Genomic DNA, 26,770 nt, shown 5'->3' on the forward strand with positions numbered 1-26,770 from the left:
CATCCATAAAGCTTGTGAGGAAGGTGCTTTCAAGTTTAACTCACAAAACTTGAAAGGAGGATTTTGATGATATATGTGATACATTTTGAAATAAATAATGAACATCCTTATAGACGTAGACACAGGGAGTTGAACAACATTAAATAAATTTATTTAATTTTTTATTATTTATTTTATGATATTATTTTAATACGTTTGTTATCATTATTATTGTGCATAAAAAAATATTTTTTTTCTCAACAAAGAGATATACTTGTTGACTATCTCAACCATAAAAGATGTATAGACTAAACTGAAACTCGTCTCTCGTACATAACCACTCCGCCTTCATGTTTTCGAACTGCATTCTTATATTGCTCCCTTTTGTTAAAAAAAGCTCAAACAAATTCTATCTAAACTCAAAATTGCTTCAAAACTAAATACTTTACTATCATCATCTACAGCAGGTGACAATATCAGATATATTAAATCATTTGCCCACAATACTGGAAAATTACTGAATAGATAAAATGTTCTTTCAAGGTTTATTTTATATCCCAAAGCATATTCACAATATATATAAATAAATCCAAAAAGAAAAAACTAATAATCCATCATTAATAACGATAATCATCAGATTCAGCAAGCAATCTGATCCCAATTTTGTAATAAGAAAAAGTATTAATAGCAGCAAGTTTAGCTTGATTACTGCTAATAAAAGATTTACCCCAATCCTCGAAGATCTCGTCTGGAGGTCTAAACTTTCGAAGTTTAAGGTCAGCAACCGCAAAAGCAAGTTCCTCAACGCCGCAATCTCTCAAACGAGGCCTCTTCATGACAGTAGCAGCCAAGGGTGCCAATTCCACTGCATTTTTGCATCTAATCCCACACTGTTTCTCCAACTTATCCAAATTATCTTTAATACCAACACCCACGAAAATATAATCCGGCATGCGAAGAAAATTAAGCAGTGACGCGGGAATAGATTCGAAATGTAGCAGTTGAATAATAATACATGAATATCCATTGCAAAGATTCAAAGTGGCGCATTTGGTTATGGGAACCACTTCATTCATCGTATCCTCTTTTGACATATGCCACTCAACATCTAACCCTATAACCTTCATTTCACCACTATACGATGGATGCAAAAAAGATTTCAAAACCACATCAATTTTCTCATGCCTCTTTGTCACATAGGTCCGAACACACTCTCCACTCAAATAAAAAAACTCCTCCTTTTCCTCTATATTCTTAAGCAGCTCAGCCATATTGTATAATTCCATGGTAATCTGATTTTAACTGATTCAAGATAATGCTCATGAAGCCTATATATAATGATAAAATACACACGCTAAAATATCTTTAATTTAAATAAAAAAAATCAGTTTTTCTAAAAAAAAATTCATGATCCGAATATTTAGAATTTATTTAATTTAAGATAATATAGGATGGATTTATATATCTGTTACCATTCTTTCGCTGGTTTGTTTCCTTCTTGTTTTTTTTTTTTTCACAAGTTTTTACTTCTCTCTTACCTATATAGCCAAAAATATAATAATTATCTTATACTAATGTATTTTTTTCTTCTCTATGATCCATATTAATATAGAAAATAAAATATTTGTTTAGAATTAATATACATTCAATTTTTTTTTATATATTTTACAAATTTAGAAAAAAAATAATGATTAAAAGACATCAAAATGTATATAAATTTTTTTAATATATATATATATATATATATATATATATATATTATCACATTAATTTAATTTTTATTTTTATTTTATTTAGGATCATATATTATCAACAAAAAAAATTATATTGATATATATATATATATATATATATATATATATATATATATTGTTTAAAAAAATTCTAAAAGTTTATAAAGTCTTTCCAAATTTTTATAAATTTTATGATATAAATTACTTATAATTCAAACTACAAAAACTACCTATCTATATCATATGTAAAGAGATATCATTTATGAATTTTTTTTAGGACTCATTTACCCTTTAACTTATTTATCTATATTTATTTAAATTATTTTTATTTTTAGTTTTATTTGTCATTTAAAGTATAGAATCTCTTTTAGTAACAACACATTATATTCTCTAATAATTGACAATTGAATAATTCTCTTCTTCCACTAATTAAAATCATCATTATTTTTTTAATAACTTTTGTTATTTTTATTTTTATTTATTAAATAAATTATTATTCTAACATGTACAATATACTTGTTAAATGTTTAATATAAATAATTAAAATTTACAATAAATTATATATAATATTTTACGTTTGAATATATAAATTATATTTAAAATTTATATAATAGGTTTTTTTAACGTACAAATTATATTTTGGTTTTATGATAAATAACTTATATTATATCATAAAATTGTTTTTATTTATGAATAATTTATTTATTAAAATTTAATTCATAAATAATTATAATAAATAAAAATTAAATTAAAAAAAATTAAATAAATATCTATAAATTCTCTCGTCATAGAATAATATGTAAAAACACTCTCAAATAAGATAATATTTCGTATTTAATATATACGAATTTATTGATTTATTTTAAAAAATATTAAAATTTAATTAATAAATAAATATTAAATTAGATAAGAAGTTAGTTTTTTTTTATTTAAAAAAAAACTTCTTAGAAACACTTTAGCTAATAGAATCATTTGTGTTCAATATATTTGTATTCAATTTATAGGAGTTGATATGAAGAAAAACAAAGTGCTTCTTTCACTCTTCGATACTAATTGTATAATTTTTTTAGCCTTCACTTGTTTGAAAACATTATATTTCCTATAATTATTTCACTCTTTATTATTTAACGTCTATAATTATTTTCTCTTCTATGGAATAAATTATATTAAGATAAACATATTTATCTTATGAGTGCTTACATTCTTTGGTAGAGATTAATCATAATTTTTTATAACAAATACATCGTATCAATATCATGATTTCAAGAAGGAGTCTTAATTCATTATTTTTTATATTTTATATTTTATTTAAATAAAATGTTTAGTCTCAATCCCATTAATAATTATAAAGTCCTTTAAAAAAATATTGTGTCATATATTTTCCACATAATATTTTAAAATCAACAAGATTTTTTAAGTTAAAAAAAAATAAAATCTCAATCTAATATACTCTTTTAGTTTTAAAAAAATTCAAAATAATTTAATATTTTTAATTACTTTTTTAGTTGTAAATATTTTTGCAATATCGATTCCGTTTTTTTTTTATTTTTTTATTTATTTATGTAATCTATCGATTAATAAGTCTCAATCAAATATTTACCAATAATAAGAAATTATTTCCACCGAAATAGTCATATCATTTTAAATTTAATTTTATATACGAAGCATGAATCATTATTTTATATGCAATAATATTTTAAGAAATTTTCTTTGATAAAAGTATTTGTAGGAATTTTGTTAAATTCTTATCTGATTTAATTTTATTTATTATATTTATCTATAAATTAAATTTAAATGTTTTTAAAATAAAATATCAATAATTAAAAATAATCTTGTGGTATAATATAAATTATTTATTATAAATATAAAATATAATTTATATGTTTAAAAATATTTATTTATTAAAATTTTGATATAATTTATGTATTCAAATTTATTATTTATTTATATATATAATTTATGATAAATTTTGGTTATATATAAATAATAGGATCAAGATATTTCATGTCTCGATTAAAGATAAAATAAAAATAAAAATTAAACTATGTTAAACTAATTAGTATTATGATTAATTCATTAGTTTCAAGATTTTGAATTTGATTAAAAAAATATTTTTCTAATTTTAATTTTAAAAATAAAAGGGTATAAGTATAATGGTGAACAAAATGTGAAAATTAAGGTAATTGCTAAAAGAAGTATTTCCTTTATATATTAATATAAATATCGATAAACATTTAGCTTTTAAAATGCACATACTAAAATATAACATATATTTTTAAAATATTTAATTTCATGGTTTCTTTATGCTCAAATTTTATTTAAGGAAGTTGTTTAGGTGTTTTTGTCTTATGTGTTTAAATGATTTTTTTAATCATAATAGTGTTACTTTTAATTCTTTTACAAATAGTAATAATGGATTACTTTTAAAATAACTAATGGAGTCGAGATATTTTGTGCTTGTATTAAATAATAAAATACATTAATCTAATTAATATTATACTAATTCATTAATTTTAAGTTCTTAAATTTAATTTAAAAATATTTTTTTTAATTTTTTTAAAATATAAGAGTATAATAATAATAAAAAGTAGAGACTAAGATAGTTATTAAGAAGGATATCTCCTTTATATATTAGTATAGATAAGATTTTTTTTAGCGATGGACACATCTATACTTACTAATATATAAAGGGAATACCCTTTTTAGTAACCACCTTGGTCTCCACAATTTTTGGACCATTATACCTCTCTGTTTTAAACAAATTAGAAAAAATATTTTTTTCTATCAAATTTAAGAACTTAAAACTAATAGATTAATCATAATACCAATTAGATTAATATATTTCTATCTATACTAATATATAAAGAAGATACCTTTTTTATACTAATATATAAAGGGGATACCCTTTTTAGTAACCACCTTGGTTTCCACAATTTTTGGACCATTATACCCTTCTGTTTTAAAAAAATTAGAAAAAATATTTTTTTCTATCAAATTTAAGAACTTAAAACTAATAGATTAATCATAATACCAATTAGATTAATATACTTCTATCTATACTAATACGTAAAGGGATACCTTTTTTACTAACCACCTTGGTCTCCATAATTTTTGGACTATTATACCCTTCTGTTTTAAAAAAATTAGAAAAAATATTTTTTTATATCAAATTTAAGAACTTAAAACTAATAAATTAATCATAATACCAATTAGATTAATATACTTTTATTATTTAATTTTTATTTTTATTTAAATATATAAACTATTTTATTCTTTATTTATTTTTAATAACTACTTTTCTATGAATAATTATTTATTTATTTTTTGTTTTTTTTTAATATAATGCAGGCACAAAGTGTTTTTTTTTTCTGCTAGTAATGGATAATGGAAGTAATATGAAAATAGTCGTTGTGTCTGCTTGTGAAACTTTGGAATTGGGAGGATCGAGCGACCGTATCTTTTGACTATTCCAAACAAACACCTTTCAATCATTAATGTTCGGCTTCATTTATTTTTTAAATAAAAAATAAAAATAAAATAAAAATCATTGGTCATTATTAAAAGTGAAAAACCTTAAATTTTGGTTTTTTTAATTTGTTTTAAAAAAAATGTCATGTCTGTGTATGAGCGCGCCTGCGGGCATCGACAGATTCCTAGTTAGGAATGTTTCTAGGGTTCTACCATTTGACTTAAGGTACCTTCCCCTTTGTCTTTGATACAATTTCAATTTCCTTTCCTTTTGGTTTTTTATTTCATCTTAATTTTTGTATCCATTGTTTTCGAATATTATGTTCATACTTTTAACCATTGAAAAAATAATCTTTAGCGTGAATGAGAGTTGGGTTTTTTAAATTAAAACTCCTTGTTAATGAAATTGATTCACACCAGATGGGCCATACCATTCCAAGAGAGAAAGACGTTGAATTTGACCTTGAAAGTGGTGGGAACACTAGCGAAGAGGATGTAGGAAACGATCTTTATCTTGGTGAGATAGAATCAAAGGGTGCTTTTGATCGGGCATGGAATGGGGTTTTGAATTTTGATGGGTTAGATAAGACTAAAAATGGGATTCAGTCGTGTAGTTATTCATCAAAATCTGGTGTTGCTGCAGTTAAGGATGAAAAAAAATTAGAATTGTTTGTGGAAAAGGGTTTTGTTCAAAAACAATTGTTACATGTAAATGTTAATCAAGCAAAACAAAAGACTAAGCCCTATAACCCCAGAAAGCCTCCAAAGCCACCCCTACCTCCTAGAGGTCCTTTACTGGATGCTGGTGATCAGGAGTTTGTGAAGGAACTTGCTGAGCTTGCATTGAGGAAGCGCGCAAGGGTTAAGAAAATGAAAGCAGTGAGAAAGATGAAAGCAAGCAAGTCATCTTCATCATCAACATATACCAATCTTTCTGCCATGGTCATCACTATTTTCTTCTTCCTTGTCATAATACTCCATGGTAAATAAGCAATTCTTTTTGTTGGTTTTGTCTTCCAAGTGCTATAATTTGTGCACATTTGATTATGATTAACTTTTAGGAAATACTTTAAGGATCTGTCAATAAAAATTTTGAAAATAAGTTGTTTTGAATGTAAAATAAGATAAGTCATACACACTTAATGTTTATTAGTACACCACCTGCTTAAATCTCAAATTGGTGTTGTGTCATGTATGTAGCCAATTTCAGACTTGAACAGAATAGCTAATAGTATGTTTGATTTCTATTTGGTAGTTAAAAACCTACAAAATCACGTTCTATTTGGTGTTTATTTGGTAGTTATTTACTAGTTTGGTGCTTTGGAATATGTGTGTTTTTAAGCTGGCAATGTTTCCAATTGGTTTCTGATAAGATCCTAGAAATATAAGAATACTTTATTGAATAAAAAAAAGAATTACAGGTAGTGATCTGCCTTCTCTTCTTAAAGAATAACTTTTCTCTCCCTGTTTTCCCATAATTCCCCTGACCCCTTTTTTATATCCTTCCTAGCTAACTTCCTAGATAACAAACAAATAATAAACTGTTAAATCTTATTCCTCCTAGTGTAGACTCTCCAAACCTTGGGCCTGCTATCTTGCATTACTAGTTGGGCTCTATCATTGCCCTCTCCTATGAAATCAGCCTTGTCCTCAAGGTTGAAGGAAGGAAATTGACTGCGTATGACGAACTCATCTTCCCATGTAGCATCCTCCATAGGCTTGTTCTTCCATTTCACAAGAAGTTGTTGAGTTGTCTTGTCTCACCCTGTTTGGATGACTTTCTTGCATCAATAATGCTCTCTGGTTCTACAGACTCCAGTATCTCCAATTCTAGCCCTTGTGGAAGGTCTGGCTCTACAGAATAATTTCCAATTGCCTTCTTTAATTGAGATACGTGAAAGACAGGGTGTACCTGGAGGAAGGAGGCAACTTTAGCTTATATGCAACTGGTCCACAACGTTCTAGAACTTGGAAAGGGCCATAGAAGCGGGCAGCAAGCTGCTGATTTACTCTCTTGACTACTGATTGCTGACGGTGGGGCCTTAATTTCAAAAATATCCACTCACCTGTTTTGAAGGACAAATCTCTTCGCTTTTGGTCAACATATTTCTTCATTTGTTGCTGTGTACGATGCAAGGGATATTTTAATTGTCTAAGAATCTCATCCCTATCTAGCAACTCCCTTGCTACTGCTTCTACTCTGGATTCTCTTGGAAGGTAGCGAGTCAGGCTAGGAGGGTTTCTACCATACACCACTTCAAAAGGAGTAGATTTTGTGGAAATATGAAAGGTGGTGTTGTACTACAACTCTGCCCAAGATACCCATTGAGACCAGGCCCTTGGTTGCTCTGAAATAAAACATCTTAAATATGTCTCTAGGCAACGATTAACAACTTCAGTTTGACCATCAGTCTCGGGGTGATATGTAGAGCTCATTCTAAGGGTTGTACCTTGAAGTCGAAAGAGTTCTCGCCAAAAATGGCTAACAAATAGGGAGTCTTGATCACTAACAATAGAATTAGGGATTCCATGTAGTCTAACAATTTCTCTTGCAAAAAGTTCTGCAATTCCCTTAGCTGTATAAGGGTGTTTCAGAGAGAGAAAATGAGCGTACTTTGATAATCGATCAACCACGACAAGAATGGCTTCAAGTCCTCTGGATTTGGGAAGACCTGTGATGAAGTCCATGGAGAGGTCCTCCCATATTTGATTAGGGATGTCTAGTGGTTGCAAAAGACCCCCTGGAGAGAGAGCTGCATATTTCTGTCGTTGACAAACATCACAAGATTGGACATAGTCTTGAACATGCTTCTTCATACCTACCCAATATAGATTTGCTGCCAACCTTCGGTATGTTCGCAAAAACCCCGAATGTCCTCCATGTGGTGTGGCATGGAATTCAGCTAGGAGCTGGATTTGTCAGGAATTGTAACATTATTTAGAGCCCTGTAATCCACACACATCCTCCATGAGTTGTCGTTTTTCTTTACCAAGATGACTGGGCTAGAGAAAGAACTATTATTGGCTCGAATTAACCCTTTCTACAGTAGCACTAAAACCTGTCGTTCAATTTCATCCTTGTGGTGATGAGGGTACCTATAGGGCCTGTCGCTTTTAGGTCCCTTTCCTGTTTGAAGAACAATTGCATGATCATTGTCTCTATGTGGTGGTAAGCCTTGAGCTTCGGTGAATACAATTGGAAATTGAGCTATTAATTGTTGGATCTTCTCATGTTGTTCTTGCGATAAATCTCCATATTGGACTACTTCTTGATCTTGAACATGTATATTCCAAAATAACTTGTCAAAGGACAGCCCTTTGCCGGCGATTAAGTTATGCAAGGAAGAAGTGGCTGTTGCCACCTCCGGTTTAATGCCACACAAGGTGATCAATTCATTCTTGTTGTAGAAAGTCATTGTCATTTGCCCCCAATCTGTTTGCACCAATCCTAATGGTTCCAGCTATATAATCCCCAAGATTAAATCTAAGCCGCCTATGTCAAAAACATAGGCAGTCACAGAGGCTTCCATTGGGCAATCTACCTTCAAGTTGCAAGTTCCCTTTGTCAATACACGATGACCATCACCCAGCCGTATGCACTTGAAGTGTCTTGCACAGGCAGATTCAAAGCCTTCACAACATGTCTTGATACAAAATTATGGCTGGCACCGCTGTCCACTAAAATTAAAATTGGTAATCCATTCAATTGTCTCTTTAATTTCATGACTTTAGGACTAGAAACTGCTTCTTTAGTGGAATGGAATAAGCTCATAGCAGTGCATTTCACTTCCTCAAGAGTCTCGTCATTGTCACCTTTAGCAGATTCGATCTCACCCTCTTCGTTGAAAATCTCGTCCTCTGCAAGCAATGTAAGTCTGACCTGTTTTTCTGGGCATTGATGCATAGGATGGTATTGCTGACCACACCTAAAACACAGCCCTTTTTTCTTTCTATCAAACAATTCTTGGGCAGCTAAGTGGCTGATCCCTCTACTCCTCGTATCTCACGGGTGACTAGTAACAAACTCAGATCCATGTGACTTGGGTTCATGTTTCCAATTCTGGGAGTTATCTTGCTGATTAAGGGCACTTTTTTGATTTGAAAATACAACACCAGATTTTTGTGAATTCGATCCATTGTTGACCATAGATTTTCGATTTGAAATTTTTCCCTTGCTATCAGACTCCCCATATATTGCACACTCCACATCTCAAGCTAGAGAGATAGCCCTATTAATTGTTTTTGGTTGGTGAATACGCACCCAACGTCTAATTTCGGGTTTTAACCCATGCATAAAATATCCGATGGCTTGTCGTACAGTTAGGCAAGGGACTTGGGAGGACAAAAACTCAAGCTCTTCAATAAATTCTGCCACAGAATGCTCATGTGTAAGTGCAGCCAATTGTTCATAAGAATTTCAGGTATTTATGTCTCCGAAGAGATCGAGCAATGCCTCCTTTAACTTTTCCCACGAAAGCCCTGGGTCACCCTCCCATAGCAAGGAAAACCAATGGATGACATGCCCTTCCATTGACAATTGGGCAAGAGGAATTTTTGTTTCTGGTGGGGTACCATGCCCACAGAAATACATTTCTGCCTGAACAATCCAACCACGTGGGTCCATACCATCAAAGGAGGGCAATTCAACCTACCTAGCTGCGAGCCGATAGTCATCAGAGAGGACTAAGGGGGGAGGAGGAATCTTAGGAGGGTCATTAGCCTTGTGGGACTAATTATCTCCATTCCGTTTTAACCACTAGTGATCATGGATTGAAACTCAGCATTTTCACGACATTTAGTCTCATTCGCATGTGCTTCCTTGATGACATATTGCTGGAGATCAGCAACTAAGGATTGTAATTCCTGAAGTTGGGTGACCAAAGTTGTGACTTTGGATTCCAATGCATCGACCTTAGAGACCATGTTGAGGTATCCGACAGGTTAGACCAATGATAAGATCCTAGAAATATAAGAATACTTTATTGAATAAAAAAAGAATTACAGGTAGTGATCTACTTTCTCTTTTTCCCCATAGCAAAGGCTCCAAACAATTTCTTAAAGAATAACTTTTCTCTCCCTGTTTTCCCAGACTTCCCCTGACCCCTTTATTATATCCCTCCTAACTAACTTCCTATATAATCTTATCTATTATTAACTTCCTAGATAATCCTTATTTTAATTTAAAAAGATAAAACAGAAATAATTATCAACTTCCTAAATAGATAACAAACAGATAATAAACTGTTAAATCTTATTCCTCCTAGTGTAGACTCTCCAAACCTTGGGCCTGCTATCTTGCCTTACTAATTGGGCTCTATCAGTTTCCAAACGTAGATTAAATTGTCTCCCTACAAATACTAAATTGTTGATTAATATACAATAATAGAGATAAGCATTTGTTCTGCACATAAATTTGAAGCATAGAGCTGCCTGCATTGATACACTGGCTTGAGTTCATTTGCATTGCAACTATGGTTCTTGTAATGTTTATATTGATGGCAGAAAACTTGAAATTAGTTTACTGTATGCCTTCCTTTTTTCATGCACTTTTCTTTTATTTATCTACTACTAAAAAAAATATGACCTTTTTTTCTGACTCTTACAGCTATGCTTTGTCTTAAATCAGAAGTTTACTGTGTAATTTCATCATCACCAAGATGTAGGGCATATCATCAGGGTTTAATTAATTTTGTTGTTTCCCTGTCTTTTTTACTTTGACCTCTCCTTCATTATAGTAACAAATAACAAGCTCTATTTTGTAATCAAATACTTATTCTGAACTGACAAATTTTATGAGTGGTATTTTGCTCAAAGTGTGTATTTTCCATGTCAATCTGATCTCAGATTCAATTTATGTATTTATTGGCTTCCTTCTACTTTGGCTAGCCAATGATATTATTATAAATCTACAGCTCTGAGGATGTATTGTGATACTAAATTATCATTTCACAATCTCGTTATACATGATGGATTTAGTGCTATTGAATATGCATTATATTATAAGGAAACTAAATCCCAACCTAAAGTGTAAGTATTTATGATTAATGAAGAGTTAAATTGAGCCTTGACCTAACGTCTTGATTATTGATTAGACATCTTCATACATTGTAAGTTGACTTTTGGTGCTAAGGATTGGTAAATAGTTTTTCAATGATCCTTTTATTAGCTTTTGATGTGGTTCCTGTCTTTCTACCTTGGAAGTGCCAAATATTTTTGCATAAATACTAAAGAATATTAAGTTGAGCTTATTCAACTGTATTCATGTGCATCTATTAGGATAAATGGAATTCTATAATTGGCATTCACTAAATGGTGTTTACCATTGTAAAATTTATCTTGCTTTCTTGGTTTCATCATGCCTTAAGCAAAAAGTTTGCAGTTCTTCAAACTCTAAGTGGTATATGTCGTCTAATGCAACATCAAATTCTAAAGTTTTGGATGCATCTCATTTGGAAGTTTGGTATTTAGGAAATATTCATGCTAATTAGATTTGCATGCAGGAATCAGATCTGTAAGTAGTACTGCTGTTGGGGTAATGGATTCCTCTGAGGCAACATCTGCAGCAGATGAAGGTTTGATTTCAATTCAGTATCCTACGAACTTCATCACAAATGAAGGAGATGCTCCTGGCTCTCGCTATCCATGTGCGTCTTTTTTTTTCTTCCACAATTGCATATTTTTAAGGAAAATTTAATGAGCTATGTGGTAATGGGATTATATATAAAAAAAAATGTAGCATTCTAATTGTTTTCCTTCTGTCTTGTATTAATGCAGCTTTACAGGAAATGTGATGTGGAAATTGAGGGTTCTTTCGTTTTCAATGTGAGTTTAGGCTTTTCTTTACTACTGTGGATTATGTATGTGTCATTTTGTTGTACAGCCATTAGGAATCTTAGCCATTTGTCAAGTTTGCTTGTACAGTGACTTCATTGGTAATGTTAATAAAAAAGACTTCACTTCAGTGATTCTTTTGTCTCTGTTGACTTGGCTTGTAGTATGTCTTGTTGAGTTTTTTTGTCCTCCTTGGTAATATGACACTTTGAGACTAGTAATTACTCCTAGTTTAGATTTTATTAGATTTTTGGAGGAAATGGCATTTTTCTTATAATTTTATCCATAAGATTTTGATTGGAAATAATTAGCTAATGCAAGTAACATTAAGATACTTGGATTTTTTTGTAGAATGCCACAATACACAAGTTGTGTGTGTGTTTTGTGGCCATTAATTTGTTGAAAACCTTAACATCGAGTTTTTATATTTGCTAAACCATATTTTTATATTCTATGAAAATCTCGACTCTTGATTTATACTTCATTGGCTATTATTTCACTTTGACCTTTTAAGGTGAATCAAGAGGAGCCAAATGGCCACAGAGTACATCTTTAACTTACTCTTCATCCCAAATTTATACTATAAATTTTAAGTTCTTCAATAATATTAGGATTGAGATTAGGTTTAGGAGTAGAACGGTAAAAAATTATTCAACATCGAGTTTATAACAAGCAAAACGCTTCTAGTTTGTGCTTTTGTATCCTTTGGTTGGAATGTATTCTTCATCTACGAGTATTGTGAAGAAGGCGTGTATAGAAAGAATGACTAAGGGAAAGGAAATAAATGCGAGAACTCACATGGAGGAGTGAAGGTGATAAAGTAAGGGTAGCTTAGATATTTACATAAATTTTCAAACATGTGAAGTGCAAAAATGGGGCGCAAATAATCCCCTCAGGTTAACATGTCATGAGTCTCTAGTCTTTACTCGTTTTCTAGCCAAGAAGTCCAACTGAAATGCTATGAGGCCCAATGGTCCAATTAATAACAACTTATTGGGTGGCCCAATTAAAATGAAGTTGGAATAGTGCCTCAGTGTGGGAATTAGGATGAGGTTAAATTTGACAAATGCTATATATAGTTCCCCTTTTTAATAGATATATGTCTCCATTCTCTATTATTTTTTTTATAAAAATCTTCTTAAATATTTTTTTAATTAATTTTCTTTTAAAAATAAATTTTATTTCTAAAAATTATGTTTTTCATTCACCCATCTTCTTTCACTCTTTTTCTTATGCTATGTTATTTCTCTTTGATCACTCTTCATATGTTTTCTTTCTTTTTTTTTCCTTTTTTTATTTTTTATTTTTTTATTTTTTCTCTCCAATAATCAAGGCATTTATTGACTTTTTTTTTTTTTTTGCACTCTTAACTTCTACATCTTTTAAACTCTAATTTTTCACATCTTTAATATTGCATACATTGGATCCAAGGTTATAAAATTTTTGAAAATGTTATTTTCAAAGGTATGACTAATTAATTTTACGATGAATTATTATCAGAAAAAATATATATTTTATTATTATCGTTCTGAAATTGTGTTTCATGATTTTAATAATATACTTATACAAAGTATTCTCTAAAAAAAATAAAAATATCTCTCTTCCAAAAATAACTTTCCAAAAGACAAAGTTATACTCTTGAAAAGTACTTTTCAAAAGACAAAAAATATACTTCTAAAAAGTACCTTTTAAAAAAATACTTTACTCTTTCAAAAAATATTTTTCAAAAAAAAAAGTACCTACAAGACAAATAAAAAAAAATAAAGAGATGTATGATTAATAAATGGGTGTGTATTTAACAAACATCTTAAATTTTTATAGTCAAGAATGAGTATTTAAAATTTTTTATACATAAATAATTTATTTTAACTTATTTTACATTTTATTAGTGCTTATGAAGAAAATTGAGAGGACTTCTCAAAATATTGATCATAAGATATTTTTAATTTATTTTCACAAGTTCTCCAAGATAACTTATAAAAATAGTTTATTAAGAGGTTATAAAAAATTCACCTAAGGTCAACCATATGATTTTTTTTATTACATAAGGTCAGCTATATTGAATATACTTATTTTTTTTCTTCATTCAAATTAAAACTTTTCTTTTTCAAATATAATTTTTTTTTCTCCGTTCAAATTAATACATGTAGCAATGATTATGATGAGGGGTGAACCACACCTCCCCAGAGACAGAATGGTGGTAAGCACATGATTGCATGAATTCAATTTCCTTAATATGTGTGTATCTGGCTCACTCTTCTGCCTATCTGGATAAATGCTGTCCCAGTTTGAGCATATCGGGAATTGGCCAACTCTATATTCAAGGATCCATAATTTATGCACGAATGATGTAGAAACTACTGTAGAAAGAAGATGTGGTGATAAATGGAATAGATTCACACCACTTTTTGAGTACGTGATTTAATTAATTATGGTACATGACCCTTGTACAATTCACGGAACATGAACACTCAAAAAAAAATTGGAAGTCCATTCCTTAATCCTTCATTTGAATTGGTTTTGGTCGACCTTTGACATTATGGTATATGGTCCATTGAGCATGGCCATACCATACCACCCACATTAAAGGCACACAACTCCATATGGATCCTTTATCCATGTTAGCCACTTCTCTCCTAGCAATCAGCATTTACGGACTATAGTACAATTGTGATGCTAACTAATATAATAATGGAGCAAATATATTTTTAATCTTTAAATTTATCTTCCCCTCAATTTTAAAGTTAATATTTTTAGTTTATATAATTTAAAAAAAAAACTATTTTAATCTCTCCATATCATCAAATAATTGACATTAAGTCAACTTATAATATCAAATTAAATTTAATATGATATTTTCATAGCAATAATAATAAGTGGATGTTACTTAACAAATTTAATTATAAGTAAATTTTGTTTAAAATATTTATTAATGTCATTTGAATTGAAAAATTAAAATAAGATTTTTCTGAATTATAATAATTAAAAAATTGATTTAATTAATAATAAAATTTGAAATATTCAACCACATCGCATATTCTTCTTGCGATTCCTTTTTGTTTTTTTTTATAACTTTAAAGAACAAAAAAGTGATTTAATGCAAATTTATGATATATTTTAGAATTGAAGGTGAGAGATTTGAAGTCTCCATCTGCATGGCCTACAGTATGATATAAATGAACGCCCACAACATGCATTGTTTGAAGGAGGATTTGGATGAAACCGTGGTCGGCACAAACAGCCTATCGTTTTTTGTTGGGCTGACATGCACTGTTATCAGAGTAGGAAACATCCTTCACTTTTCTTCGTTTACTCTTTATGACACCCATTTATTTACTTATTTACATTAATGCTACCGGAAATTTTTTTAGTTTACGTATATGTGCAGTTGGAAATCTTTATTTTATTTTAAAAGTATATTTTTTTTAGGCTTAATTACATTTTTAATCTTTCAAGTATTGTAATTGGACAATTTTAATTTTCAAAATTTTAATTAGGTAATTTTAGTCTTTAAAAATTTATAATTGTGCGATTTTGATCTTTCAATTTTTAATTGAACAATTTTAGTCCTTCAAGTAGTCTCTCTCATTAAAAATTTAATAATTTTAATATATATATATATATATATATACAATATTTTAAAATTATACAATTATTAGTCTATTCAAGTTAACACATATTATAATTTTCTTCAATGCATCAAATGATATATATTTATTATTAATAAATAAATAAAATTTATATATTATTATTTTTATAATATTACTGATAAATTAATATCAATAATATTATTAGTATATTTATAGATAAATCAATAATTTGATAAATATAATTTATTATATATTAATATACTTTTACAAAAATATAAGTATATTAATTAGAAATATATATATATCTTTTGTTATATATTTATATTTTTGTAAAATTATATTAATATATACTAAGTCATATTTATCAAATTATTAGTTTATCTATAAATATGCTAAAAATATTATTAATATTAATTTATCAGTAATATTAAAATATTAATAATATATAAATTTTATTTATTTAGTAATAATAAATATATATCATTTGATATATTAACAAAATTTATAATATATGTTAACTTAAACAAGTAAGCAATTGTATAATTTTAAAACATTATATATATATATTTTTTTTAAATTACCAAATTTTTAATGAAAAAGACTAAAATCGTACAATTATAATAGTTGAGGAACTAAAACTGTTCAATTAAAAATTAAGGGACTAAAATCACACAATTACAATCTTTTAAAGATTAAAATTACTCAATTAAAATCTTGAGGATCAAAATTACACAATTACAATATTTAAGGGATCAAAAACACAATTAAACATTTTTTCTATTATATTTTTACATATACTTTTAACAAAATTATTTTCATGAGAAGTGAGAACGAAACTTTCAAGTAGGGAAAACTGCTTTACTATAATAAAGATTTCACAGTATCTTTATTCATTCGATAGAATGTGTTTGGTGGAATTTTTTTTTTATATTTAAAAATCATGAATTTGACAATCATATATTTTGATATCATAATTTATAGAAATAAAAAAAAATTATTTGATAGGTTATAAATATTTTTGAAAAATATTTGTATACTACGTTTTATTGGAATCATATATTTTACGTTTAATTTTAATAAATTTAAAATTATCAAATAATTCTAATTTTATATATAAAAATATTTTATATATTTAAATTTTAATTTTATAGTGACTTTTAAATTAAACGAAAAAAAGGCCAAACATCAAAAGGTTAATTAAACTATAATTATTAATCAACATCGTCACGACTCTGTATTAAAAATAAAAATAAAACATCGTAATAAGATGCAGATGATGATTTGGAACTTTTTCTCCCAAATATTAGATTTCAAGGCTAAACTAAGTTCAATTATCATATATTGACTATAAGTTATTTTTAATCAAAAATCAATATTGGAATAATTCCTTTTATCTTATATTTAGATGAGAATTTTTTGGAAACTAATTCATTTTAGTGAATTTAACATGATGAAATATGTTGTTTAGATAAACAAATATAAATAAATTAACATTTTAGAGTCCAATTGATTTGTCAAAATTCATTATACTAACCAACACAAATGTAATTGTTTTAAACTTTTATGGAACAAGACAATCAGATACAAAAGAATATGATAAAAAAAAGGTTTGTTTTAATAAATCATTTGACAAACTTTTTTTTCAAAGTACAAAATACTAAAACAGAAAAATACACACGATCAAGAGCACAATTGTCACCCTACCTCGCTGATAATTGTTCTCTTAACTTGAATTACACGAATATTTTTGTATAAAATACATGTTTTCATCCCTTTGTCTTTTCAAATTGTGCCAAGAATGTAATTATTATATATAGTGATATTATTATAACAGAAATTCAATTCATTCAATGTATAGAAATTTTTAGTTAATTATAGTAGTTTTGTTTTGTATGTTAAGAGGAAAGAAATCACAACAAAAATTGAAGAAAAAAGAATTGTAATTAAAAAATAATCATAAAAAGAAAATATATTTTCTTTATCAACTCAAAAAGGTTTAAGCCAAATCAGAATAGTTGAAGTTATTTAAAAATAATGAAAGTTTACATCCCACTAAAAAATGCTTAAGCCATATCAAAAGTGCTTAAGTCCTTTAGCATCAATAAGAAAAAATTCTTTGAAGTAAGTTCGCTTAGGTCATTTTAGAAGGATTGGAGCTAATTTTTTTTCTTTATTATGGTGAAGTATTAAAAAGGACTTAAATCAATTTGTGACAACAAAAAATCTCATATTTAGAAAACAAAACATATTGAAGGGGGAAAAACACGATCATTAAAATTGAAGATTTTAGAGGCAATTTCAATGTTTGTGGGTGAAACAAAGGAATTTACACTAGATTTTTCTTTTTCCTCTTCTTTTATCAGTTGACTCTCATGGAAATTAGTGATTGACTTTTCTTTTTCTTTTTGGGATTAGACGAGACTCATTGTACTTCATGCAACTCGTGATCCCTATATATGTTATGATTTCTTCATGATATTGTGGTTTCATTTTTATTTTTAAAGCTTTTACATTTTGATCATTTGTAAATTGATTTTAAATTTGAACTTTGTTTTGAAAATATTTTATAAATCAAGACTTAAAATGAACTATCTATTGATCCAAGTTGTTAGAAATAGTGCTTAGATCCGTACTTTTAAAAAGATTTTTCTTGATATTTCTCTCTTGAATATGCAAGAAATTGGTATTTTAAGGAGAAACCTTTGAATCTCTTTGTCAAGGAATTAGTATCGAGTGAATTTCATCATAATCAAAATAGTGAAAAAGTGATCAACATATATATAGTTTCAAGGTTACTTAGAGATATAAGAAGTGAAATCCTATCTCAAACATTTTATATATGAATTTCTCTAATATTTGCTTAGTTATTTATTACTTGTTGGGAGTTTTAATAATTTGAAATTTTAGTTTAATGAATCAAACATTGAACATCTCTAAATAAATTGTTGATATTTTTTTCATAATTATCTAAGCTAAATGAAAATAATTATAAAAAAGAATTAACTACCACCATATATTCGATAGCTAAATTGTAGTTGCTATTTACCTCAACAACCAATTTAAGGTGATTGCAAAAACTTGGTCGCAAAGCAATTTAGTGATAAAAAAAATACACTATATTGCTAGATTGCGACAAAAAAGTCAATTTCCAAAAGATTAAATAGATTATAGAACTAATTATGATTAAATAAGCTATTGCCAAATTGGTCATTGTATTTTAATATTAATTTTAAATAAATTAAATCTACTTTTATCTTTTTTCGCTATTTAGATTACTAGTTGATCAAACATAATGATGTATTTATTTTGATTTGTTTTTGGTAAAGATAGGAAAGATTACAAAGATGGTCGCAACGAGGATTGAACCTATGTCTCTATGCTTCTAACTACCCCAATCCCTCCCCGCCCAACCACTAGGCTAACCCTAGTGGTTATTTATTTTGATTATTATTTTAAAAAATTTAATAATATAATTAAATCATATTATTTTTTGATCACTATGCTAGGTGGCTATTTTTCAAGTTATATTTCATCGCTAGATATTGCTAATGTATTCCATCTATTTTATTTTTGCACTTGAATTTTGGTCACTAATATTTTTATTCTTTTTATCTATATTTGTCACTAAGTGTATTCAAGTTTCTTGATTTTTATGTTAATTTATATTTTAACATACTTAATAGTCATAAATAATATATATATATATATATATATATATATATATATATATATAATTAATAACACTGAAATTGATAATTCATGTATAATAACAATATTAATCACAATAAAAGTGACTAACATATACAATGTATGATATAATCTTCAAAATCACAATTAGTAAAATGTATTCAAAAGATTTGCATGCATATGATGCGTGTCACATAAGACTCAATGCAATATCATATTGTCATTATACACTCAAAACGATGTGCCAACATCAATCCATTTGTCACACTCATCCACCACAACATCATAATTTCATACTTTAATCATTATACCAAGTTATATTCCATCACTAATACAACAATCTTTCAAGTTAATAGCATTAGCTTATAAAATGGAGAAATATCAAATTCAGAACGACACCTGGTGGCAGTCATCTTGCACTCGGTGAGACACACCCAACGAACACATGAGCTCTCTAAATGACTTGCATTCAATGTGATTCACTTCACACCCAACAAGATTACCATAGAGAGCTCCCAAGAGCTCTGGAGCCCAAAAAGGATCAACCCATGCTCAGCGTGAATGACTTGAATAACACCTTTGCTCTTAGCCATAATGGTACCTGAGGAGCCCAAGGTGGCATCTGGTGTCGTATCAAAAACTAACAATCTATAAGAAATGTGAATTTCACAACACATGTACAAGATACCAATTCACAAATCCAATTGGTAAAAAACTTCAAAATATCAAGAATACACTTCTAGTAAGCGCAAATTACACATATTTACATACTCAAATCATCTCCTTGTACATTACCAAAAATGCATTCTTTTATGATTTTAACAAAAACCCACATGTAATCCAAGATTCACAGGATTAGTTTAATGTGTAAAATTAGCCATACATATACATTCAAGACATTCAATAAAGCATAAAAAAATCATTTGGAAGACAAAAATGCATCACAAGTCACAAATTAGGATTTTTCACTTCATACAATGCATACACCAGAGAAGAGATTATGGGTCAATCTCTTTCCTCAAAACAGTTATCCCATGCCTAAAGCAATATTACTCATTCCTTTTTTTACCTTGGTGAACACTAGTTGAAAGGCACGAATCTCCAAGGTGATATCCTACGATCTTTGGTTCTTCTCCCAATTCTTTATAGCATAAGCATAGAAAATAAAGATATTTTTGTAAAATAAATATTAATGTTTAAGATATAATAGATTTGGTCTTATAAAAAGACCAAATTAATTTAAAATTCTGGATCTTATAATAAAAGACTGAAAAGAGTAATTAATATTAAAAAGTATTATAGTAAATTTTAATATTATTTTATTTATATTTATCATTTTTCACCAAATAATGCACAAGATAAACCAAACAATGGACGAGACAAATTCTTGTCCTCTAACTTAAGTGTTTGTTACACACACACATTCGTGCTCATTTTTTATTTACTTTGTGTATGTGTCTATAGCCCTAAACCCTAAACACAAAGTAAACAAAAAATGAGCACACAGGATTTCATTTCTTTAAAATATAAAAGTTTAAAAGTTTAAGTAGTATACTTCCACAAATTACTAAGAGTGAGTGTTGATACACGTAAGGTAAAATCATAAAGAGAGCTTTGACTTGACCACATTGGATGTCACTCAACCTTGGACACAACATCACCAAGTTAGAGACCTCCCATTACTCTCACACTCGACGCTATTCAAATGATGTCCAACACCATGTCAACTCAAGACAAGTCTCTCTCCTCACTTTTGGCGTCACCGATTCTGAGTCCAACGTGATCGAGACATAGAATCTCAAGTTGGAATGACGCTTGACACCACGAAGACACACCAAGTGTGATGAGTAATCTACACTTATGCCACGATTTCTACTAAATCCACCTGAAACTCAGTCACAACCACACATGCAACACAAGATAATGATTTTTCTCAATACAAGCAAGTCAAATCCAACTCAAAAACCAACATGCAACAACAATACATAGCAAATCGTCATAGTTTTCCTCATGAACCTCAAACCTTAACCTTCACACAAATCTTCACCATTTTAATTCAACTTAGCCATAGTGGTACAAAATCCAAATGACTTTCAACACCATAATCATCCAAAAAATTCAACATACAACAAAGAAACCATAAATCCAACTTCCTTTACCTTGAAACCAAAGTTAATTGAGGAAGAAGAAGAGAACTCTCAACTCCACAAGTCACCCAACTAATCTCAACAACAACTGACCTAAATCCAACAACAAGACAACACGGTGAGAATTAGAGAATGATGAAAAGAAGATTAAGATAAAAGAGAAGCTCACATACCAAAGTCCTTCTTTATAGAATTCCTCTCACTATACTTCTGAGGAAAAGAGTTTATGAGACTCTTCAAAATATAAACTTTATATACTCTTCCTCTTAGGACCAAATTGACTCTTTGCTCAAAGAAATTTCCAATATCACTGAAATTTCCTAAAGTATACTCAAATCCTAGAATCTCTCAACACTAAATAACAACTCAACTTATCAACACGAAAACAACTTAAAATAATTATCACTCTATAACTTACGGTATTACAATATGTTTCCTAAGCAACACAAGTGTTCATGTAATGCATAAGAAGTGTATATATTAGTGTAATGTATAAAGAGTATTAGTATAATATTGTGCATTCTTTCTCTTCTTTCTTTATTATTTAATTAATGTTTGTGTGCTATTATTCATTTTTTATCACCGTCTCATGCTTTGTTTAATTTTAAATACTCATTTGTTTAATTGCTTTGTACATTGTAAGGTGAAAATATTGTGTCATTGTGTGGAATTAATTTTTATAATATTGTTTTAGTCACTAATGCATTTGTTGTAAATTTAACTTTTTTTTTACTTTTCATAAGTCTTATTTTCAATATTTAAAGTTTTATTTTTATAAATTTAACTTAAATAGATGTTTAGTCATGTAAAATAAAGTGTTTTTTTTAATTATAGTCCTTTTTAATTTTGATTGTTTTCATTCCCTCAACTTTTGGTTCTACAATTTTTATTTATTTGTTTATTTTGATCTCTATAATTTTTTTATTGAATTTAATGGAGAAACCTAACAGTAGAGATCAAAAAATAAAACAATAAATTTTTATAGGAACGAATATAAATATTTTTTAATAAAGAAACTTACATAAAATTCATCTAACAATAAATAAATTATCGACAAGAAAGTTGAATTAAGCACGTGTGTTTGATTTTCTTACCACGTGTATAGAAAAAGTTTGCTGAAAAACAAATTTCCTTTAATAACTTTTACTTTTTGATTATTAATCGCGTTTTCAATGCAATTCGTTAATTAAGCAGATCCTTTTTAATTAAACTAACAAAAAATTATGTTTTCTAGAAAACTTTGTTTTATTGATGAACTATGATCTTTATAAAGGAATCTATCACTGTTGTATGAATTTATTTAGTAATATTAACCTCGATAATGATAAGATGATTAATACATATTTCAATCAAGTATATCATTTCATATATAACCAAAATTGAAGAAAAAAAAAGTGCAACTCTCTATATATTAAAAAGAAAGAAAAGATGATACTTAAAACATATACAGATTTTTCGAAACCAGATGTTAAGAGTAGACATGTTGGTATATATAGAGTTTATGTAAATGTGTTTGATCTCTAACAATGACCCCCTATTTGAGTATTTAAAGAAAATATAATGACAGTAAATATGAACCATATACATGTACAAGTGTCCACTTACGACTAATAATTAATAATTGACAATAAATACTTTATATATTTTTTATATAATAAAAAATATATTTTTCTAAAATTACTACAAGAAATTATATATATATATATATATATATATATATAATATGACTTAAAAAAATATTATTATAAATATAAATTTATTTGACATATAATTATACACAATTTCAGTTAATTTTAAATAAGATTTAATAATATATATTATATATTATTATAATTTATATTTATATTTTTTTAATAATATATTAACATATATTATGTTTATAATTTAAATAAAAATTAAATTTTAGTAATAAATATTGTATATGGATGTAGGATATACGTCACCTGATGACAATTTTTTTTAGAAAATTAACTTATTCTTCCAAGTTTCTGGATATCTTTTCTTCGAATTCTTTGATAAATAACAGTTGGATTCTTTTCTTCGAGTAAGTTGAAAAATTACCTATAACATGGGGGTATATGATTAAAAAGAAAGACGAAAGCTTAAGAATGCACTGTATTGTTCTTGAACTTCCTTCTTAAGAAAGTACAATGTTGTTCTGTCATCAGAAAAAAGTAGAATGTACGGAATATAGTGTAATACTATGTTGTTCTGTCAAAAAATAAAATAAAATAAGAAGTACTACTAGTACTATGCGTTAGCCAAGAAGTACTACTATGCGTTAACTTGGCTAACGCGATGCATTGGTCAAGACGTTGCGTTCAGCGATGAATACCGTTACGTGACTTTAGCTAACCACTTTCTTCCAATTGCAGCCATATATTCATCATCTTTAATTTCCCTTTGGAACTCGGTCATTTCTCCAAAGCCACTTGAGATCAGAGAGCTATGCCGACAAAGGTATTTATTGTTACAGCACATGCATGAAATATCTTTCTATGCTACGGTGATACCGATTCAAGTCAACGAGAGTTTAACCTTTTGTGTAGTTTTTACCTGATGAAGGGAAGACACTGACAAAGTCCCACATGAATACTTTGGAATTTGGTCAACAAAAAACAATATAAAGAAATAGTAGTTGGCAATTAATCCATGTGAAAGCTGGCATGCTACTCGTGTAATTATAGTGACAAAATATGGGCGTTAACGTATCTCTAGTTCTATAAATAAGAGGGCTTCCCCTCCTTAAAACGGTAGCATTCAGTATCTAAAAACCGAGTTGAGTCTTACATTGAGATGGCCAAATTGTTCAGAGCGTTTTTCTTCAAGTCTCTTTTCTTCTTTTGGTACCGTTTTCTCTTGAGGCAACTCAGGAACCTAATCCGCTTCCACCGAACCATAAGCAATTCTTTTTCAAAAGCAACACAGAATAAATACCAGAAATTCCCCTCTCTCCTTCACCGATCAGACCTCCATGATCACACGTTGATCTTTGACGTGGAAAACACGTTGTTGAAATCCTCTTCTTTGTTCCCTTACTTCATGCTTGTGGCCTTCGAGGCAGGGGGGCTCCTAAGGGCCATAGTTCTGGTTCTGCTATACCCTTTTGTTTGTGTAGCAGGAGAGGATATGGGGTTGAAGATAATGGTCATGGCATGCTTCTTTGGTATCAAAGCATCCAACTTCAGAGTCGGAAGGTCCGTTCTGCCAAAATTCTTCTTGGAGGACGTTGGTGCAGAGATTTTCGAGGTGCTGAACAGAGGAGGGAAGAAAGTTGGTGTCACCAATCTACCTCAAGTGATGGTGGAAAGCTTCTTGAGAGAGTATTTGGAGATTGACTTCGTTGTGGGAAGGGAGCTAAAAATGTTGAACGGATACTACGTGGGGTTGATGGATGACACAAAAACCATGCATGCCTTGGAGCAAGTTAAAGAAGGGAAAGGATGTTCTGATGATATGATCGGAATCACAAGATTCCATAACATTCGCGACCATCAAATCTTCTCTCAATGCAAGGTTTGTCGTAAATTTAATCTTCTTTATTGAGTTTCAATATTCTTAATTCTTATTTATTGACCACACCCTGTGTCACTGTTCACCTTTTTTGATGAAAAGCACTATTGTTCACATAATACATAAAATAATATTAAATTTGTCCAACTTTTTATTTTATTTTATGTGAAAGTATCACACGGAAACTAACGTTACGTTATTTGTGTGTGTGAACAATAAATAGGAAGTGTACGTGGTGACAGGAGCAGAAAAGAGAAGGTGGGAAAAGCTAGCAAGGGAGAGATACCCGAAAGCGGTTATCTTTCACGATGGGAGATTAGCTCTACGGCTGACACCATTGGAGTCCATAGCAATGTTGATGTGGGTTCCGTACGGGATAATCCTGGCTGTTATTAGGATTGCGCTTGCGCTCTCACTTCCGTTTAAAATCTCAACCCCGTTACTGATAATGAGTGGGTTGCGTCTGACGGTATCTGCAGGCACACCTAGAGGCGCACGGTGGGAGCAAGAGCAGCGTGTTAAGGATAGCGGTGAGGGGATTCTGTACGTGTGCAACCACAGAACCTTGCTGGACCCGCTCTACATCTCATACTCGCTGCAAAAGAAGTTAACCGCGGTGACATACAGCCTAAGCAGGATGTCAGAGATTCTGGCCCCAATCAAAACGGTGCGGTTAACGAGAAAGCGCGAGGAGGACGCGAAAATGATGAAGGAGTTATTGGGGCAAGGGGACTTGGTGGTGTGCCCAGAGGGGACCACGTGCAGAGAACCCTATTTATTGAGGTTCAGCCCTTTGTTCTCAGAAATGTGCGACGAAATTGCACCCGTTGCGGTGGACAGCCACGTCACCATGTTCCACGGAACCACTGCGGGGGGGTTTAAGTGCTTGGACCCGCTTTTCTTTCTCATGAACCCCTCCCCGGTTTACACGGTCCGGTTGCTGGACCGTTTCTACCCTTCGCCAACCCACCAAGAGAACACCAGGTTTGAGGTGGCTAACGCTGTCCAAACACAAATTGGGCAGGCTTTGGGTTTTGAGTGCACTAAACTCACGAGGAAAGACAAGTACTTGATGTTGGCCGGTAACGAAGGCATTGTTTCCAATGCCAAATCTTCGTAGCGGAACGGATCGACCTAGCCAGTTAGCTACCTTAATTTGTAAGTAATGTCTTGTGCCAACAACCGCTTTGCTTTGCTGTCACCAAAATTAAATCACCAATTATGTATACTACAGTACTATATATAGGATCAAAAACATCAAGCATTGGACCAATATTCGGGAACCTAGCCAAAATTTACTGCTCCTATTTTTTCCTCTTTGCCGCACAAAGCAATATTAATTCTCATCTATACACGTTGCTTATGTCTTTATTATGCAATTAATGGATGGAGCTACCGCCTAAACACGGAGTTTTTGTATCATGTCATGTCATGTGAGCAAACAAGTACATTATCGTTTACCTCCAACAAGACTTTTCATACAACTCTTCACAGCTCCGATCCTATTCATTTAATCTTTTTTCTTTAGTCATTTATTCTACATTACCTTTTGCTATCAATCATATATCAACAAGATTCAAATTAGGGGACAAAATTTCCCTAAAATCCTGCTCTAGGTTCGAAATGTAAAATTAGGTATGGCAGTACAGCTAACTTCAACACTTTTAAGCTCGATTCATCGTTGTCTCACAAAAATAATTTGAATTAGATTTCGGATTTAAAATTTAGGATTCAGATTTAGAGTTTAAGGTTTATAAAATAAAAAAGGATTAGACATCTTGATTTGTCATGTTCAAGAACAAGTTGATAGACTAACCTACAT

At 29.6% G+C, this 26,770-nt stretch overlaps 3 protein-coding genes and 1 long non-coding RNA gene across 4 annotated transcripts; 2 read left to right on the forward strand and 2 right to left on the reverse strand.

The window, feature by feature from the left end:
- Positions 1–348: 348 nt before the first annotated feature.
- LOC109807126 (uncharacterized) lies at positions 349–1,390 on the reverse strand. The gene has a single exon (XM_020369652.2). It carries the CDS (start codon positions 1,263–1,265, stop codon positions 597–599), a length of 669 nt encoding a protein of 222 aa, XP_020225241.2. The 5' UTR covers positions 1,266–1,390; the 3' UTR covers positions 349–596.
- A 3,896-nt stretch (positions 1,391–5,286) lies between these two features.
- On the forward strand, positions 5,287–12,145 carry LOC109809975 (uncharacterized). The gene is made up of 4 exons (XM_020373405.3): positions 5,287–5,406; positions 5,601–6,162; positions 11,681–11,824; positions 11,955–12,145. Exons 2-4 carry the CDS (start codon positions 5,601–5,603, stop codon positions 11,969–11,971), a joined length of 723 nt encoding a protein of 240 aa, XP_020228994.1. The 5' UTR covers positions 5,287–5,406; the 3' UTR covers positions 11,972–12,145.
- Positions 12,146–23,532: 11,387 nt separating this feature from the next.
- On the reverse strand, positions 23,533–24,361 carry LOC145949545 (uncharacterized). The gene is made up of 2 exons (XR_014427835.1): positions 24,226–24,361; positions 23,533–24,008 (listed from the first exon to the last, which is right to left on the reverse strand). It is a non-coding gene; the product is annotated as an uncharacterized LOC145949545 (long non-coding RNA).
- On the forward strand, positions 24,053–26,418 carry LOC109808308 (putative glycerol-3-phosphate acyltransferase 3). The gene is made up of 2 exons (XM_020371246.3): positions 24,053–24,951; positions 25,172–26,418. Exons 1-2 carry the CDS (start codon positions 24,232–24,234, stop codon positions 26,066–26,068), a joined length of 1,617 nt encoding a protein of 538 aa, XP_020226835.1. The 5' UTR covers positions 24,053–24,231; the 3' UTR covers positions 26,069–26,418.
- The last annotated feature ends 352 nt before the right edge of the window (positions 26,419–26,770 follow it).

This window comes from Cajanus cajan, chromosome 7, assembly GCF_000230855.2.
Source record: "Cajanus cajan strain Asha chromosome 7, NIPB_CcT2T_4, whole genome shotgun sequence".
Taxonomy (NCBI): domain Eukaryota; kingdom Viridiplantae; phylum Streptophyta; class Magnoliopsida; order Fabales; family Fabaceae; genus Cajanus; species Cajanus cajan.

Coding starts and splice junctions, on each gene's coding strand:
- LOC109808308 (XM_020371246.3), top strand. CDS start 24,232: ATGGCCAAATTGTTCAGAGCGTTTTTCTTCAAGTCTCTTTTCTTCTTT. Junction 24,952..25,171: donor AAATCTTCTCTCAATGCAAG/GTTTGTCGTAAA, acceptor AACAATAAATAG/GAAGTGTACGTGGTGACAGG.
- LOC109807126 (XM_020369652.2), bottom strand. CDS start 1,265: ATGGAATTATACAATATGGCTGAGCTGCTTAAGAATATAGAGGAAAAG.
- LOC109809975 (XM_020373405.3), top strand. CDS start 5,601: ATGGGCCATACCATTCCAAGAGAGAAAGACGTTGAATTTGACCTTGAA. Junction 6,163..11,680: donor CCTTGTCATAATACTCCATG/GTAAATAAGCAA, acceptor ATTTGCATGCAG/GAATCAGATCTGTAAGTAGT.